This window comes from Pan paniscus, chromosome 23, assembly GCF_029289425.2.
Source record: "Pan paniscus chromosome 23, NHGRI_mPanPan1-v2.0_pri, whole genome shotgun sequence".
Classification (NCBI taxonomy): domain Eukaryota; kingdom Metazoa; phylum Chordata; class Mammalia; order Primates; family Hominidae; genus Pan; species Pan paniscus.
The window spans coordinates 30,173,208-30,191,336 of record NC_085927.1 but is presented as its reverse complement, the minus strand read 5'-3'; the positions used below and the strand labels follow the sequence as shown (position 1 = coordinate 30,191,336).

Genomic DNA, 18,129 nt, shown 5'->3' with positions numbered 1-18,129 from the left:
ATGAGAGATGAGGAGAAAACTGCAGCCTTCTACTCTCTGATACATGTTCCCAGAGTCACTCAGAGTGGCAAGGAAGAGGGATAATGAAGGATGCCCGAGCAAAGCTGGAAACGACACGCACTATGCGGCTGGTGGGTCCTAGACATGACCAAGCACAGCTGCCCACCCCAAGGACTCCAGGGGTGTCTTGCAGAGTGCAAGGGGGAGAGAAGCCCCTGCTTTACCAACTTAGCCCCCAGCCCCTAATCCAACCAGAACCCTCGCTGTAGCACTACATGCGCAGGTGAACATGCACCTGCTGATGACTATGGAGCCCTCCACCCCCAGGCCCTCACCTGGACTCCGGGAGCCACCATCTGGGCAGCCTGAGCTGTCTGTACTGCTGTCTGCTGCTGCTGCACCTGGGGCTGCACTGGGGGCTGCTGCACCACCATCGGAGCTCGGACCTTGAGGGAGAAAGAGAGAATGTGATTTGGAACCACCTGGGTCAGAGAGCAGAGCCTAGTCTTCCTGTGGGAGCTTAGGAAATGGAGCCTTTCTTGAGGTGAGGAATGGGACTTTCATGACCTCATGTGCTGTGATGTCACCTTACTGGCCATCTAGGATCCCATTAGCTCAAATCCAATTCTGGCAAGTGGCAGTGTGGCCCTCCCACTGGGATGTCTCCACACATCCCTCAGCACCAGCTATCACCACAAGCACTGACGACTTCCAATGCAGAGCTTACAGCCTAGCCTGCTCATCCTCTGGGCCAAGCATGCTGATGGTCCACAAGAGCTTCACTCAGCCTGATTCCTTGAAGGAAAGCTGGGTTAGCCGGCCAGCAGAGGGCAGGGCGTAGTAGCTCCTGTCTGTATTCTCAGCATTCTGGGAGGCCAAGGCCAGTGGATCGCTTAAGCCCAGGAGATCAAGACTAGCCTGGGCAACACGGCCAAACCTCATATCTACAAAATATACAAAAATTTAGCTAGGTGTGGGGATGCACACCTGCAGCCCCAGCTACTTGGGAGGCTGAGGTGGGAGAATCGCTTGAGCAGGGAGGTCTGATCACATCAGTGCACTCCAGCCTGGACAACAGAGACCCTGTCTTCAAAAGAAAAAAGTGGGGGTGGGGGGGTGGTGGGCAAACTTGGGCAAAAGGGGCAACTGTGGAGCCACTGCATGGAGGGGCCTCCAGAAGGATGAGACAGGCCCGCGCCACCATGCAGGGGGCTCTTCCTTAGACATCTCCAAGTCACCAGGGCAAACCCTGCCAGGGCACATTCCAACATGCAGCGGGCTCTTCCTTAGACATCTCCAAGCCACTAGGGCAAACCCTGCCAGGGCACATTCCACCATGCAGCACACAAGGGTTTCAGTCTGCACAGTCCCAGGGGTCAGGCAGTGTGTCGACTCCCAGGTGACAGATGAGTGAGCATATCTGCTCCTCACAACTCTCCTAGACTTCCAGTCTGCCTATGAGGCCTCTTGTTCACCCCCACACTTGCCTCAGGCCCCATTCCACTCATGAATCACAAACAGAAAAGGCCACAAAAACCAAGGGAGCCAAAGAGTTGTCCAAATGGCCCCTTGATGCAGCTACCTTCATCCTGGTGATCATACTCTGTCCTCTGTGCCTGTCACTGAGTAGACTGGCTTTGTGCAGAGATACAAAATGAAACTAGGAATAACAGTATTTTATATTAATACTCCTCTCAAAAATATAGTAATGAACTTTGTTCTCCTGAGACTTGGCAGAGTGTAAAGGAAAAAAAAAGATATTTGCTTAGAACATTAACTCTGAGTAGTTGGCACCACCAGACACTGACGGAGCTGGCACATCCTTTCATGTGGTGCTCATCAGTCGAAGTGCTCACACCCTGAAAGGGCCCACAGAACTGCTGCAATCAGCCACACTGCTTGGAATGCGACTTGGTGCCCCAGCAGCAGCAGCAGTACCCTGTGCGGGGTGCAGAAGCAGCTCTCAGAACACAAAATGCAAAACACATGCTTCCCTGCTGAGCCATGCTAGAGTGGGCAGGGCTGGCAAGGGGTGGGGGCTGCCTGAAGTCTCAGCACTTGAAGAATAGGATATGCTATCTCTAGCCAAAGAGCCTAGAAACTACTGCTGACAGAGCCACAGGCTGCATGTGCTCCACTGTGGGCCACAGGTACTCACAAATTTCAGTGGTGGTTGGGTATACAACATTTGTCCAGGGAGAGCTTGTGCCTGTGACACCAAAGGCTGGGTCTGCGACTGTGGCTGGAGTTGTGATGGTTGGTTCTGAGCAACTGGAGGCTGCTGGGGCTGTGGTGGCGGCTGGTGGTGCTGTGTGTGATGCATCTGCTGCAGCTGCTGGGGCAGAGCCTGGGAGGGCGGAGGCTGTGGCTGCTGCATCGGTGGCTGCTGAATTGGTGGCTGGGCCTGCAAAGCCTGCTGCTGCTGCTGCTGCTGCTGCTGCTGTTGCTGTTGTTGGAGCTGCAGCTGTGCTATTCGCTGCAGCTGCTGTTGCTGCTGCTGTATCTAGAGACAGAACAAGCAGCACTCGGTTATCACTCATCTGCCTCTGTGGCACCAGCTCCTCCCTGTGACAGTCTGGGCCTCAGGAAGCCCAGGTGGCCATCTGCAGAGCCATCAAGAAAGCCTTCCTGGCTGGGTGCAGTGGCTCGCGCCTGTAATCCCAGCACTTTGGGAGGCCGAGGCGGGCAGATCACCTGAGGTCAGGAGTTCGAGACCAGCCTGGACAACCTGGCGAAACCCCGTCTCTACTAATAATACAAAAATTAGCCAGGCATGGTGGCTCACACCTGTAATCCCAGCTACTTGGGAGGCTGAGGCAGGAGAATCACTTAAACTGGCGGGGCAGAGGTTGCAGTGAGCCGAGATCACATCACTGCACTCCAGCCTGGGCAACAGAGTAAGACTCAAAAAAAAGTCTCAAAAAAAAAAAAAAAAAGGCCTTCCTGGGCTGACAGGCTGACCTCTCACTCACACGGGGAGGGGCACATCTCCCACAGAAAGGCTCTGGGTCCCCGAGGCCAACACCAGCTGCCTTCCTGACACCGGGGAGGCACCAAGTGTGTGCCTGGGCTCTGGTCTACCATTCCACTAGGATGGTTCAAAGGGCATACCTAGAAGCTTCAGCAAAAGGTGACAAGGAATAGGTACAGCTCCATGGAAGCTAGGATAAAAGCTGGGGCAACTGCAGATTTCTGAAGCCTCTGCAACGATGCTTGCTTTGCCCCTATAGGTCAGTGGCATGAGCCTCACGGTGACGGTCAAGGTCCGCTTGTCAGCAGGAGAAGGAAAAGTGTGGCTGCAGATGCACTGTCAGCTCTGGGAGAGGGGTGCCAAGATTCAGAGAAGCCCAGCTAGCTGAGGCCTGAAGGGGTGGGAGGGTGGTGGGGCCCTTTGGGGCTTTCCTCTCCCAACCAAGACCTGCTGTGAGGGCAGATGTTTAACACGTCTAGACTCTCTATGGAAACCATGGGAAGCTGAACAACTTCTGAGAAGCAGTGCTGCTAACATGACATCACCATCACCTCATGCAACACCAGCTGGAGGTCGACTAACACTGAGCGCAGAACCCAAGACACAGAGGTAAACAGGAGGCACACGTGTCCTCAGCCAAAATGGCCCACAATGGCTCAAGTAGTCCCAAGCCTCAGAGTGTTCGTCTCACTTCTTGCTTCAGCTCACTCTTGTTTGAATCCCTCGCAGCCCCTGAACTACACAGGAGGCCCACCGCCAGATGCCCAAGCCCAAATGGAAGGGCTCGATCACAGAACCTTCCTAGTGAGTCAGGGCCTCTTTCTTCTGCCTGTCCCAGACTTTTCTTTTCCTTTTTTTTTTTTTTTTTTTTTTGAGACGGAGTCTCGCTGCCACCCAGGCTGGAGCGCAGCGGCGCGATCTCGGCTCACTGCAACCTCCGCCTCCCAGGTTCTCAATAGCTGGGATTATAGGTGTGCGCCACCATGTCCAGCTAATTTTTTGTATTTTTAGTAGAGATGGGGTTTCACCATGCTGGCCAGGCTGGTCTTGAACTCCTGATGATCCGCCTGCCTTGGTCTCCCAAAGTGCTGGGATTACAGGCATGAGCCACTGGGCCCGGCCTTGTCCCAGACTTTTTGAGAAGCCCATGGAAAAGGGCAGGCACACGTGTCAAGAGAACCCTCGGCTGGCTCCGGGCACTGCACCCAGCATTGTGGCTGATGCCAGCCCAGGGCTCACGCTGCAGGAGGGAGGCCAAGAGCAGGAACAGGGGACCTGGTACCTGTTGCTGATTTTGATGATGCAATTTAATTAGATGCTGCTGCTGCTGCTGCTGCTGCTGGAGCTGCTGCTGCTGCTGCACTACTGCTTGGAACTGCTGCTGCATGGCACTCTGCTGAGCCTGGAACTGCTGCTGTTGCTGCTGCTGCTGCTGCTGCTGTAGCGCCGCCTGCTGCTGCTGCTGGAACTGCTGCTGTTGCTGCTGCTGCTGCTGCAGCGCCACCTGCTGGAGCTGCAGCTGGGCTGAGAAAAGACCAGAGTCGCCAGTCAGTCCACAGGGCAGATTCCCAGAAACGCTGCAGGGCTGCACAGCAAGGGACAAAACAGCCAGCAAAAGCCCCACTGCCACGGCTGCCGCTGGAATCTGAACGTTCCATTTACCACAGACAGAAAGATAGAATACGAAGTAGCATTTGTGTTGATTTTGGGATTTCCTATCATGAGTTACTCTATAATAACCAAAGACAAAAGAAAAGGGACAACTAAGTCTTTTGGATAAATAAGAAGCCTAGACTCTGGCAATCAGTAATCTCCTCTCTGTCTCTATGGATTGGCCACTTCCGGACTCTTTGTACGAATGGCATCGAACATGTGCTCTTTTGTGACTAGCTTCTTTAGCATAATATTTACGAGTTCGCCCATGTCGTGGCATGTTATCAGTTTTTCTGTGTTATTTTTATCGCCAAATAATATTCTACTACACCGATTTCCTGTGATGAACATTTGGGCTGCTTCTACTTTGTGGCTATTATGAAAACTGCTTATATGAACAGTCAATTACAAGATTTTCTGAGGTGAGGTTTCTTTTGGGGTGAACATAAAAATGTTCTAAAATTGTGCTGATGGCTGCACAACTCTGTGGATTACACTAAAACCTACCGAGTGGAGCACTTCAGATGGGTGAATTGTATGCTAATGAGAATTATGTCTCAATAAAGCTGTATTAAAGAAATATAGAGAGATCCTTTGTATACTTTGCCCAGTTTCCTCCAATGGTAACATTCTACAAACTTACAAGGTATCACAACCACGATGTGTGCTCACTTGTGTGGGTGTGTGTACTAAGTTCTGGACAATTTAACCACCTGAGTGGGTTCACTCACCACCAGTCAATACACTACACAGTCCCCACACCACAAGGATCCCTCGTGTTGCCACCTCTCTCAGCAACCCTGACCCGCAAACTCTGGCAACCACTGCAGCATCCTCCATTTCTAAAATTTTGTCATTTCAAAATTATATATAATATTTCAAAAATGGAACCATACAGTATGAACCTTTTTGGGATCGGCTTTTTACATTCAGCATACAGGTTGTAGTTCTAGCAACAGTACTGCCAGGGTATTCCATGGTACAAGCACCTCACAGTGTGTTTAACCGTCTACATGAAGGACATTTGGGTAACTGTAGATTTGGGCTACCACAAATAAAGCTGCTGTTAAAATTCGTGCATGGGTTTTTATGCAAGGTTTTCATTTCTCTAGGAAAAATACCCAAGAGTATAACTGCTGAGTTGCATATTTCATTTTGAAAGAAGGTAAAACCACTTTACATTCTCACCAGCAATATATGAGTGATTCAGTTTCTCTGTCACCAACACTTGAGGCTGTCCCTATTCATTTTAGCAATTCTGATGGGTGTAAGATTTTTTTTTTTGAGGTGGGGTCTCACTCTGTTGCCCAGTCTGGACTGAAGTGGTACCATCGTGGCTCACTGCACCCTTGACCTCCTGGGCTTAAGTGACCCTCCTGCCTCAGCCTCCCGAGTAGCTGGAACTACAGGTGCATGCCACCACACCCAACTAATTTGTAAAATTTTTATAGAGACAGTCTCACTTTGTTGCCCAGGCTGATCTCAAACTCCTGGGTTCAAGTGATCCTCCTGCCTCGACCTCACAAAGTGTTGAGATTACAGGCATGGGTCACTGTGCCTGGCCAAGTGTAAAAAATTTTTAATTTATTTTGTGACAGATTTCTAACTTTATTTGACATTCATAAAACATGTATGACCGGCGGGTCGCGGTGGTTCTCACCTCTAATCCCAGCACTTCGGGAGGCTCAGGCAGGAGGATCACTTGAGGTCGAGTTTGAGACCAGCTTGGCCAACATGGCAAAAACCCATCTCTACTAAAAATACAAAAATTAGCGGGCATGGTGGCACGTGCCTGTAATCCCAGCTACTCAGGAGGCTGAGGCAGGAGAATTGCTTGAACCCGGGAGGCAGAGGTTGCAGTGAGCCGAGATCGCGCCACTGCACTCCAGCCTGGGTGACAGAGTGAGACTCTGTCTCAAAACAACAACAACAAAAAGTATGACAATACTTTTAAATTTTCTGAAATTGCTGAAGCTTGCTTTATGATTTATTTTTATAAACATATTGTTCCATCATATGCTTAAATCAAGTTGTTCATTACATTGTTCAAATTTTCTGTAAATGAATTTTTTGGTCTGTTTATCAATAACAAAGAGATGTAATTGAAGTAATTGCCCAATACATCTTTCTTCATCCTTTTTTTTGTTTCTTTTTTGAGACGGGATTTTGCTCTGTCACCCAGGCTGGAATGCAGTGTCTCCATCGTGGCTCATTGCAGCCTCAGCGTTCCAGGCTCAAGCAAGCGATCCTCTCACCTCAGCCTCACAAGTAGATGGGACTACAGGTGTGTACCACCACACTCAGCTAATTTCATTGACTGATTGATTGAGATTGGGTCTCACTGCAGCCCAGGCTGGAATGCAATAGTGCAATCATGGCTCACTGCAGCCTTGACCTCCTGGGCTCAAGTGATCCTCTTACCTCAGCATCTCAAGTGTACCTACAGGTAATTTTTAAATTTTATGTAGAGATGGGGGTCTCCTATTTTGCCGAGGTTGGTCTTGAACTCCTGGGCTCAAGTGATCCTCCCACCTCATCTTCCCAAAGTGCTGGGATTACAGACGTGAGCCACTGCACTTGGCCTTTCTTCATCTTTTATTTTTAAATCCTTCTGCATGTTTTATTGTAGGTGTGTGTTTCTTCTAACAATAAAACAACTGTGCTGTTTCATTTCCATTTCTTCTCACATTTCCTTTCAGCAGAAAAGTTTAGTCCACTCATATTTATTATGATTACTTATATTTTTAAACTTATTTTCTATTAATATTTGTCTTTCCTTTCCTTTTTTTTTTGAGATGGAATCTCACTCTGTCGCCAGACTGGAGTGCAGTGGCGCGATCTCGGTTCACTGCAACCTCCACCTCCCGGGTTCTAGCAATTCTCCTGCCTCAGCCTCCCAAGTAGCTGGGATTACAGGCATGCGCCACCATGCCCAGCTAACTTTTTGTATTTTTAGGAGAGACGGCGTTCACCATGTTGGCCAGGATCGCCTCAATCTCCTGACCTCGTGATCTGCCTGACTGAGCCTCCCAAAGTGCTGCGATTACAGGCCTGAGCCACCGCGCCCGGCCTTTGTCTTTCCTTTTCTAAGCTTCTTTGTCTTTTTTGATTGCATTTTTGTTGGATGATTGAACTTTGTATTATCTGGATTTCTGCCTTATCCTATTTTTTCTATTGATCTTAAATTTTATGAATTATTTCCATTGTTTTAGCAATAATTTTTCAGTTTTATCATGCATATTTAACTTAAAGTATAAACCTCATCAATATTTTAGCATTTCCCAAATTTACTACTTTTTAAAGTAGGTTTTATATGTACCCGACAGAACCGATATTCATGCTCTATCTCCCTGCTGACTTGCATTTATTTCATATTTTGTTGATCTATCTTAACTCTTCACAGCAGACATTCTATTAAGAGGCTGGATGGATTTGAGGCTAGGGATACAGCCTCCAAGCTAGGCTGCCTGGACTCAAAACCTCAACTCTGTCACTGCTCATTGCCTTAGTTTTCCCTGTTAGAAAATGCAATAATAGTACCTACTCCACACACTGGATTAAGAATTAAATAATCTATTATGTAAGTAAAACACTCAAAATAGTCCCTGGGGTTGGGTGCTGTGGCTCATGCCCGTAATCTCGCACTTTGGATAGCCAAGGCAGAGCAGATCGCCTGAGCCCAGCAATTCAAGACCAGCCTGGGCAACATAAGGAGACCCTAGCTCTATAAATAATAATAATAGGCCAGGCGCGGAGGCTCATGCCTGTAATCCCAGCACTTTGGGAGGCCAACGAGGGCAGATCACAAGGTCTGGAGATCGAGAACATCCTGGCCAACATGGTGAAACCCTGTGTCTACTAAAGATACAAAAATTAGCTGGGCGTAGTGGCGCGCGCCTGTAGTCCCAGCTACTTGGGAGGCTGAGGCAGGAGAATCGCTTGAACCTGGGAGGTCGAGGTTGCAGTGGGCCGACATTGCACCACTGCACTCCAGCCTGTTGACAGAGCGAGATTCCATCTTAATAATAATAATAATAATAATAATAATAATAATAGAGAAGAAATGAAATAGTGCTTGGAATGTGGCAAGTCTGTATGGAGGTTAGCCTGACTGTTTTATTTTACAGAGGTAAATTTTTATTTACACCAGCGATTTTCAACCTTTTCACTACTGACACTTGACCCAGATGATTCTATGTTGTTGCGGGGACTGACCTGTATTTGTAAGATGGTTAGCAGCACCTCTGGTCTCCACCCATTACGCACCAGCAGCACCCCCACATTAGTGACATCCCAAAATGTCTCCAGACATTGTCAAATATCCCCTGTGGTGGAACGTCACCCTGGGTGAGAATCACTGCTTTAGATTTATACACATTTACTATCACCTATGCTCAACGTTTCTTTTCCCATTTTACCTTGTATCACCTGAGAGGGAAGAGGAAAGGATAAACAAAAGAATATATCTAAGAGTGCAAAAGGCTTATTGGAAAAAGGAGAAAAAAAGATATATCCTTTAGAAAATCTTTTAGTGACGGTCTCTAAGGCTAGGTTTATCTAAAAATGGCTTGCTTTCCACATCCTTGAGTCTTGCTGGCATACAAATGTGACTGGCAGCTCTATTCTCAATGCTTTAACAATATTCTATTATCTTTCTGACTCCACTGCTGAGTGTACTCATTGCTCCTTTGCAGGAACTGCCTATTTCTAAGACATTCCTCTGGCCTTTGGTGCTCTGCAGTCTCACAGCAGATGAGATGGCTAACTTGGTTGGGGCCAGATGGGCTTTTCTCAGTAGTTATCCCCTCACATATTGTTTTCTTCCATTCTCTCCATTTGATCCTTCTGGGGCTTTGCTTGGATGCCAATTAGAATTTCTGATCTTATCCTCATTTCTTACCCTTGCTTTCACATTTTCCATGTGCTCTTCTCTGTGCTACATTCTAGATAATTTCTTCAAATGTAGCTTCTATTACACAAATTCTTTCTTCAGCTGTATCTAATGCGCTGTTCATTCATCCACTTTCTTCGTTCAATAATTATATTGCTCATTTCTACAGCTTTCATTTGGTTCCATTTCAAATCTGCTTCATCGCTCCTGATGATGCTTTTTCATTTGAATTTCTGCTCTTTCTTTTCCTTTTTGTTTTCTATTTTTTCAGAGATGGTGTCTCGTTCTATCCCCCAGGCTGGTGTGCAGTGGTGCAATGATAGTTCACCATAGCCTCAAACTCCTGGCCTCAAGCAATCCCCCTGCCTTAGCCTCCCGAGTAGCCAGGAGTGTAGTTGTGAGCCACTGTGCCCGGCTCTCCACTTTATTTCTTTATATACCCCATGGCCCATAACTAACAGTTCCTGTATGTGTGGTCACTGGGCATGCCTACATGTGTCTATTATTTCTGTTCACCTTCATGGTGTCTCTCCTTCCCTTCAAGGCTGGTGATCTTTGTATGCTGATTGCTTGACCTTAATGTGCAACTGTCACAGGTCTTACACTGGGGACATGTTCCTCCAATCCGCACCTGCTCCAATCTGCACCTGCTTCTGGGGGGTATGGGGGGTGACACAGGACCCAGCACAAATCCTGGCTGACTACAGGAATCCCAAGCTTTCTTCCCCCACCTTGCAGCAGCCGAGGCTCAGGAGGACAAAGCCTCCCCAACTGCTGCAGGCCAGCATTCCAAAGTGCATCCTAACCAGAACCTAGTTATCCAGGAGGAGAACATGTCCTCAGCACCCCAGTCCATCACACAACTGGCAGTAGAAATTATTTTTAAAGTCGGCTTTACATGCACGTTATATAAAACTCATGAGAAACAAAAATGCGCAGAGTGAAAAGCTTTGCTTCCAACTCTGTACTGCAGCCCCAGCCATAGGAACAACCAGCAGTTTCAGCCTTTTCCGACTAACCTGGGTCACCTGAAAACTATCACAATGTCCCCTGGCCTACCCTTTGAGAGTCCCTGGCAAAACCTCTGACCCAGGCTCTGTCCTCTTGGTGGCACTAGATGAAGATCTGAAAGGGCCTTAATCATGCAGTAGTCTTTGGGAAAGGTGTCAGGAAGGGGTATCAAATGCCCATCAGACAACACTACTAGTTTCAGGGAGACCAGGGAGGCAAGTGGTGAAGGGCAGGGAGAGTTGGCCTCTGACAAAGGTGGTAACAAGATCCTGAAGTAGAGAATCCACTGTAACTTTTTCTTTTTTCTTTTGAGACAGAGTCTCGCTCTGTTGCCCAGGCTGGAGTGCAGTGGCACGATCTCGGCTCACTGCAAGCTCCGCCTCCCAGGTTCATGCCATTCTCCTGCCTCAGTCTCCCGAGTAGCTGGGACTACAGGCACCCACCACTACGCCCGGCTAATTTTTTGTATTTTTAGTAGAGACGGGGTCTCACCGTGTTAGCCAGGATGGTCTCGATCTCCTGACCTCGTGATCCGCCCGCCTCAGCCTCCCAAAGTGCTGGGATTACAGGCGTGAGCCACCGCGCCCAGCCCCCACTGTAACTCTCAACTAGTGCCACACAGAAGACCAGTCCCCTTGGAAGCTAAAAACAGGAAGTGGGGGCCAAGGCCAGACTGGGGAGGGCGTGGGCAGGATATCAAGCTTCACCACTGAACTTCTGACAAAGAACTGGTTTAAGACAAAGTCTCTGAAGTGGGATGACAAGGCAACTCATGTGAGCATTCTAAACTCATACATTTAAAAACAATTTATTATCAAGTATAAGCTCATGATTAAAAAAAAAAATGCACCAAGTACACAAGAGTAGAACGTGACAAGGAACTTGAGCCGGCACTTCTGTGGGTCCTCCCTAAACCCAGCTGGTGTACTTATCTGATGTGCTAAAAAGAGTGAGGTAATGAGAGCTTGGGACGAAGAACCAGGCAGATTGTTCTAGGATGAGGAAACCAGCATGTGCTGAGAGTTAGACAACAGGAAGTAAGAGGAGAATTAAGGTATGAGAAGGGAAGGTGGCTCGGGATGGAGGAAGATTCCAGAGCAGGAGTGGGTAGAAATGAGGATGCCTATGGCCCCAAAGAAGAGGAAACCTGACACAGGATAGGGTAGGAGTGTGAGGATGGGGTCAGGCAGCAGCTTCGATCCCAGCTCTTGGCCTGGGGTGTGACTCCAGTTCTCGTTAGCAGCTGCTACACTGACAAAGCAGAGGGGGCGATGCTGCCCTCTTCATAGGGTTATCATGAGGGATGTGTGACAAAAATATATTGAAGCACTGAAGCCTGTACACAGATATCCACAGCAGCTTTGTTTGCATAATAGTAAGCAAAAGCAGGAAACAACCCAAATGTCCTTCATGGGTGAATGAATAAGCAAACTGTGGAAAATCCGTTCCATGGAACACTACTTAGTGATGAAAAGGAATGAATTACTGATAAAACCTGGGTGGATCTCAAGGGTATCAGATTGAATTTAAAAAGCCAATCTCAAAAAGTCACATATGGTATGATTCCATTTATACAACATTCACAAAGGGACAGAACTACAGAGACACACAACAGATCAGCAATTGTCACTGCTTAAGGCTGGAGGGAGGGCACGATCTCTGAGAGGTAACACGAGAGAGTTGGTTGGTGGTAATGGAACGGCTCCGCATGCCAATTGTGGTGATGGCTACTTGATTTGACACGTGGTAAAATCTCACAGACCTACACATACCCATATATGTAGCCCAAGAATGAGTGTAAAAAACTGATGAAGTCGGCCGGGCGTGATGGCTCACGTCTGTAATCCCAGCACTTTGGGAGGCTCAGGAGAGAAGATCACTTGAGGTCAGGAGTTTGAGACCAGCCTGGCCAACATGGTGAAACCCCATCTCCACTAAAAATATAAAATTAGCTGGGCATGGTGGCAGGCGCCTGTAGTCCCAGGTAGTCGGAGGCTGAGGCAAGAGAACTGCTTGAACCCGGAAGGCAGAAGTTGCAGTGAGCTGAGATCACACCACTGCACTCCGGCCTGGGCAACAAGAGTGAAACTCTGTCTCAAAAAAAAAAAAAACTGATGAAGTCCAAGTTAAGTCTCTAACTGAGGTGATTACACTGCCTCAACATTAATTTCTTGGTTTTGACAATGTTCTATGTAAGATACTATTATTGGGGAGAGCTGGGTAAAGGGCATGTCGGAACTCTCTATGCTATTCCACAACTTCCTGTGACTCCTATTTTAAAAATAAAAAGTTACATGAAAGGGGAAAAAAACACTAAAGCACTTTGCAGTGGGCACAGCACACTCTAAGAAATGTTGATGGGACTCAAGGATACATCAAGATAGGTCCTAAGGGCAGGCGCGTTGGCTCACGCCTGTAATCCCAACACTTTGGGAGGCCGAGGTGAGCAGATCGCTTGAGCCCAGGAGTTCAAGATAAGCCTGGGCAACATGGTGAAGTCCCATCTCTACAAAAAATACAAAATATTAGCCGGGCGCGGTGCTGTGAGCCTATAGTCCCAGCTACTTGGGAGGCTGTGGTGTGAGGATCACCTGAGCCCAGGATGTCCAGGCTGCAGTGAGCCGTGATTGTGCCACTGCACTCCAATGTGGCCCACAGAGCGAGACCCCATCTCAAAAGACAGGTCCTGGAAAGAAGAGGGAGGTTCTTTGCCTCCCCTTTAGAGCAGCTTTGGTTCACCTATAACACCTGATCACAGCCTAGTTTCCCACCACAGCAGCCGTGTGGAGAGGACACAGAGCCTCTTCACAGAAAGGAAGCCAGAAGATAATATGACTGCAAGCCACACCCATGGTGACCAAGGGGCAAGGGCAGCACTAGAAGAGATGGTGCCCAGAGCTCGGGCAGACAGTGGAGTTGTGGTTGCTGGCACTCAGCCCTGCCTTGTAGCTGACAACCCTCTGAAACACACTGTATCTATTTCAGCCACAAAACACAAACCTTTGGATGGAGTCTCAGGCCATCCCCACTCTCCTGCCCAGGGCTAGGAGGAGGAGGAGGGCCCAGCATCACTTAACCCTTCTGGGAGCTCAACGAAAATTGGAAGCCTTTTCTCTCCACATACAACAAAGACTTAAAAAACAAAAAAACCAGAGCGATTTGGAGCTTCTCCATGCTTTTCTTGATACCATCATAAGCACAGGAATAAAATGTGTTGTCGTTTGCAAGGAAAGCGGCAAATCCTCCAAGAAGTGTGGTACTCACTCTGTGGAGTTGCCGTAGACACGACAGCCATGCTGTGAGGGGCCATCCCCGAGGTCCCAGGAGGCGGCTGCCCTGAGAGAGACATTGGCTGTCCCATGGCACCAAGGCTACCCATCCCGCCCAGAGACTGTCCCGGGCCCCGAGGAGGCATGCCAATTCCAGCGGCTCCCGCAGCAGGTCCGCCAGTCAGGCTCTGGAGTGCATTCATAGGATCTGTGGGAACACAAGGGCAGAGCTTCTCAGGAAAGGGCCTACCAGACTGACCATGGCTCAAAGGGCGTAAGGCTCACAGAGCACAGATCTCTCCTACCTACAGGCTCAATCCCCTCACAGCCCCAAGCAGTAAGAGACTAGGCTCCTGGAGACTCCCAAATACGAATGGCTAGGACGCCAGGTGTGTTGGTCACTGCATGACCCATACCTCTAGCCTGGCCTGGACCAGGGTCCTAATGTTAAGGGACAAATGACCTCTCTGATGCCTGCAGATACACTAAAGATGGGCTGAGGCCTTGAGGGCAGGTGGCAACCCCTGCCTCTCCTGGCTGTCCAGCCCTCCTGCTGGGTGAGCATACAAAGCACGATGGGCCCTTCTGAGCAAGCGGTAACACAGTGGCCAGGGGACGCTCTCCCAGGGAGGGCACAAGTCCACAGGCACACACAGCTCCACTCGTGCTGTTGCAGAGTCCAACTCAGCCTGGGCCCCTGTGTGCAGGGCCACCATGCCAGAACAGCTGAGGGGTGCAGAGGAGGGCTCCACAGAGCACTGAGGAGAAATGTCCCAAGCCCACCAGGTCAGCAGCTCAGTAAGCAATGCCACAACCAAGGACAAGGATGCCATTGTCACAACAGTGTGGACTTCATAGCAAACAGCTACCCACAGACAGGTATGTCCTGGCAGGACCGCCATGCCACACAACTGGGTGGTACCCAGGACCCCATGCTCCAATGCCAAGGGGCCCAGATGTTCTGGCCACATGCCCTTGCTGCCGCTCAGCCCCAGTTGGCCAAGAATCCCTGTCCTGGCTGAGAGGTGAGACCCACACGGGCAGAGACAGCTGGCATGTACAGCTCTACTGTCTAGGGCAGGGCAGACAGTGGCGTGCAGCCTGTGAGGTCAGTGCACTCCCTTCCCAATGGCAGAATGCAGTTGGCCAGCCTGGATCTGTTAAACTCCTTCCCTTGCAGTTTAGTCAGCAGAGACCAAGGCTGAATTGACAGAATTCCCCTTATGTGATAAACCCTGAAATTTAAAAATATGGATTTCTAAACTTTTTTTTGGGATGGAGTCTCACTCAGTCATCCAGGTTGGAGTGCAGTGGTGCGATCTCAACTCACTGCAACCTCAGCCTCCCAGGTTCAAGCGATTCTCATGCCTCAGCCTCCTGAGTAGTTGGGACTACAACGCGTGCCACCACACCCGGCTATTTTTGTATTTTTAGTAGAGATGGGGTTTTACCATGTTGGCCAGGCTGGTCTTGAACTCCTGACCTCAACTGATCTGCCTGCCTCAGCCTCCCAAAGTGTTGGGATTACAGGCATGAGCCACAGCACCCAGCCAGATTTCTAAATTTACAAAGAAACTTTGTAACTTAAAAAAGTGAATTCATAGCATTTTCTCAGAAATGCTACTACATATTATTACACTGAAAACAGCATAATAATTCTCTACCAGAGAGCTCAACACTTTTGGATAATGTCTTAATAGCTTTGTGAGTGTTTATCTTTTTGCTGGGCAAAGGCAGCATTTGTGTGAAACGGGATGGGGAGGATCATGCGACTTCACAGTCTGGAGGAAGACGAAGGCTGGAGAGGTCAGGGCACAGCTGGTCAGCCTCCTCCCTCCAGAGTTCTCTCCGCAAGCATTCTCCTCTAGTGACAGGTTAACCCAGGCACATGAGGCATGCACTATGTCATTCTTGCCACCTCAAATCCAAAGATGGGAGAAACTTTAACTCAAAAGGGAAAACTCTTACCACTGACGGAAGCTTGAGATTTCTTGTTATCTATATGAAAACACAAACAAAAAAACCAAAGTAAACATAGTTTTATATAACCACATATTTCCATGGGTAGGTCAGTTCTGTAGGCATTTGCCCAAGCCTTAATCCCCACGGAGCTCCTAGTACTCCCCGCTACTGGGGGAAGTGTTTCTACTCTTGGCAGCGCTGACCCCACAAGGGACCTGGGGGCAGAGGGTGCAGAGTAGCTCCAGGGTCAACCTGGGGCCTTAGGGAGCTGACCCCAAGGCTGAAGCACTCTGGGGTTGGGGACCCTGGGCCTACTCTGGCTTTCCTTTTTCCCAGGTCCAGAGTCTCAGCTCAGCCCTGAGCAAACAAATAATAGAACACTACAGGAACCCACGGCGGGGCTGGAGTGGTGCCGAGACTTGACACTGCCTCCCTTTGCAGCCCACTCTGGTGAGGCAGTGTCTCTGTTACCTAGATGAGGAAACTGAGGCTGTCCACAGCCAGCTGGAAGCCAGTCCAGCTGACCCCAGTGCCCAGCGGAGAACTTCTGTAGCAGTCATGGGGCCCTGAGCCTCCTGCTCGGCTGCTTCCCATGACCTCATGAGCCCCACAGGACTGTGTGCACCAGCCAGGCCACTGTCCCTGAAAGCAGAACATGCGGAGTCTGCCAGCGCATCTGGGCCAGATCATCTGGGCTGCTCCTTCTCCTCTTACACATCCCAGTGACTTTCCAACACCACAGAGAGTGAGATCAGTGAAGTTCACTTTGCTGGCCATTCTAGTGAAAAGTTAGTGTGGAAAGAAGCAAAACCTACCAGGCTCTGGGGTGCTCAATGTCTCCCTTTGACCCAGCAACACACTGAAGGTACAGCTGCCTGTCCCTAACCCACAGGGGAATAGAAATAGGACTCGCCAGGCACATGCTCCAAGGACAGGCCTGTGTCAAGAGAAGCCTGCCTCTGGTGGTTATGCAGCGGCAGTGGGCAGGAGCCATTGTTGGCTGAAAACACAGAGCAGCTGCTGGCCCCAGTTTCCTTCACAGGCTGTGGCCATCCAGGAACACTTGGTGTCCACATACTTCCACGTAACACACACAAGCACGAAGACCCTGGCCCTAGGATGCAATGACAACTCATTTCTGTAGAGCTGGGGCCACTGCCTGGCTGACAGAACCACACTGGGCCCTCTGAATCAGAGGAGGCACAACGTGAGGTTAACACGGGGGCCCTCAGCACAGCAGGGAGCCAGGGTGCAGACTCAGGAGGTCCTCCTCAGAAGCTTCTCGTCTGGAGGGAAAATATGCCTAAGTGTCTCTGGCCTCCATGGGTCAATAAAATCAACTTTTAGGGAAGAGAGTTTCTGTTCCAGGGTAAACAGAACTTCCCAGAAGTAAAAACAACAGCCCTATGAAAAGGGAGATTAAGTGAGCAAGTGAAGCAGCAACCCGTTTAGACCACTTTGAGGACAGCATTTCCATGATGCTAGAATCAGCATTTTTGAGGCCAAGGCTCTGGGAGGATGGGGGGATCTGGAATCAAATGCAAGGCAGTGAAGAACTTCCCAGAAGCAAGTGAGGTGACACAGACCTTCTGACTCAGGCACCACGGCCTGCCCAGAAAGCTCTGCCGAGGCAGCGTCAGGGCTGGCCTCTCACAGAGATCTCAACAACCCAGAAATGCGAAATCTTACTTACGAATGTCTCGAAAATGGATAATGAGCCTGGCCACGAGAGAAAGGTATTCGTCCTAAAAGTAAAAACAGGAAGCAGTTTAATACCAGATGAAGAAGTGCAGTCATCGGACTCCCCCTTCCCGCCCCCTCGCCTGCTGGCACCGAGCTGAAGCCCATCCTGCAAGGCAGATTCAGACGCTCGCTCGGCCTCCTCTGGAATCCGCCTCTCGGAAGAGAGCCGTCAGTGCTCAGCTAGGCTGGCCAATAACAGGCACAAAGAAACAAGAAGGGGACAGAGAGCCTCCAACGGCCACTCCTCTCCCCTGATGGAAAGGCACTCAGCTGAGAGAGCTGGGAGCCATCTCGAGTGCCCTCTCTTCATCACAAAGGGGACAGGCAGGTTGGGGGTGATGAGGCGCTGGCCTGAGGGCACAAGGCCTGTCAGAGGCAGCCGTGGGTGGGCCGCTGTGTCTTTGCACTATCTGTAAAGAAGGGCTTTCATTTCTCAGCCCAGCCTGTTGCTGCCTTTTCACTGATGACGCAGTATCTGCTGAAAATCTGGGCGGCCCTCCCCTGGCTGCGCTTTCCGGGAGAATCTGTGTTCATCTCCATTTACGCACAGACAAGGGAGAGGGTGAAGCCCACTCTCAGGTGAGGTGAAGGCCACTGGCTGCCAAGGCCCGCTATATGCAAGCTGCTGT

At 49.6% G+C, this 18,129-nt stretch overlaps 1 protein-coding gene across 20 annotated transcripts in view; it reads right to left on the bottom strand.

Annotated features, from left to right (window-relative positions):
• The window catches only part of MED15 (mediator complex subunit 15), a 93,058-nt gene that overhangs the window by 18,702 nt on the left and 56,227 nt on the right, over positions 1 to 18,129 (bottom strand). For 12 of the 20 annotated variants that reach the window (XM_063603212.1, XM_063603213.1, XM_034952252.3 and 9 more), the window contains 6 exons: positions 17,451 to 17,502; positions 15,764 to 15,793; positions 13,791 to 14,003; positions 4,254 to 4,495; positions 2,159 to 2,503; positions 336 to 446 (listed from right to left, as the gene is read on the bottom strand). In XM_063603212.1, coding sequence (XP_063459282.1) covers positions 336 to 446; positions 2,159 to 2,503; positions 4,254 to 4,495; positions 13,791 to 14,003; positions 15,764 to 15,793; positions 17,451 to 17,502 — 993 coding nt within the window. The remainder of the gene's footprint in view (positions 1 to 335; positions 447 to 2,158; positions 2,504 to 4,253; positions 4,496 to 13,790; positions 14,004 to 15,763; positions 15,794 to 17,450; positions 17,503 to 18,129) is intronic. The other 8 variants (XM_063603222.1, XM_063603219.1, XM_063603221.1 and 5 more) reach the window with 3 other exon arrangements.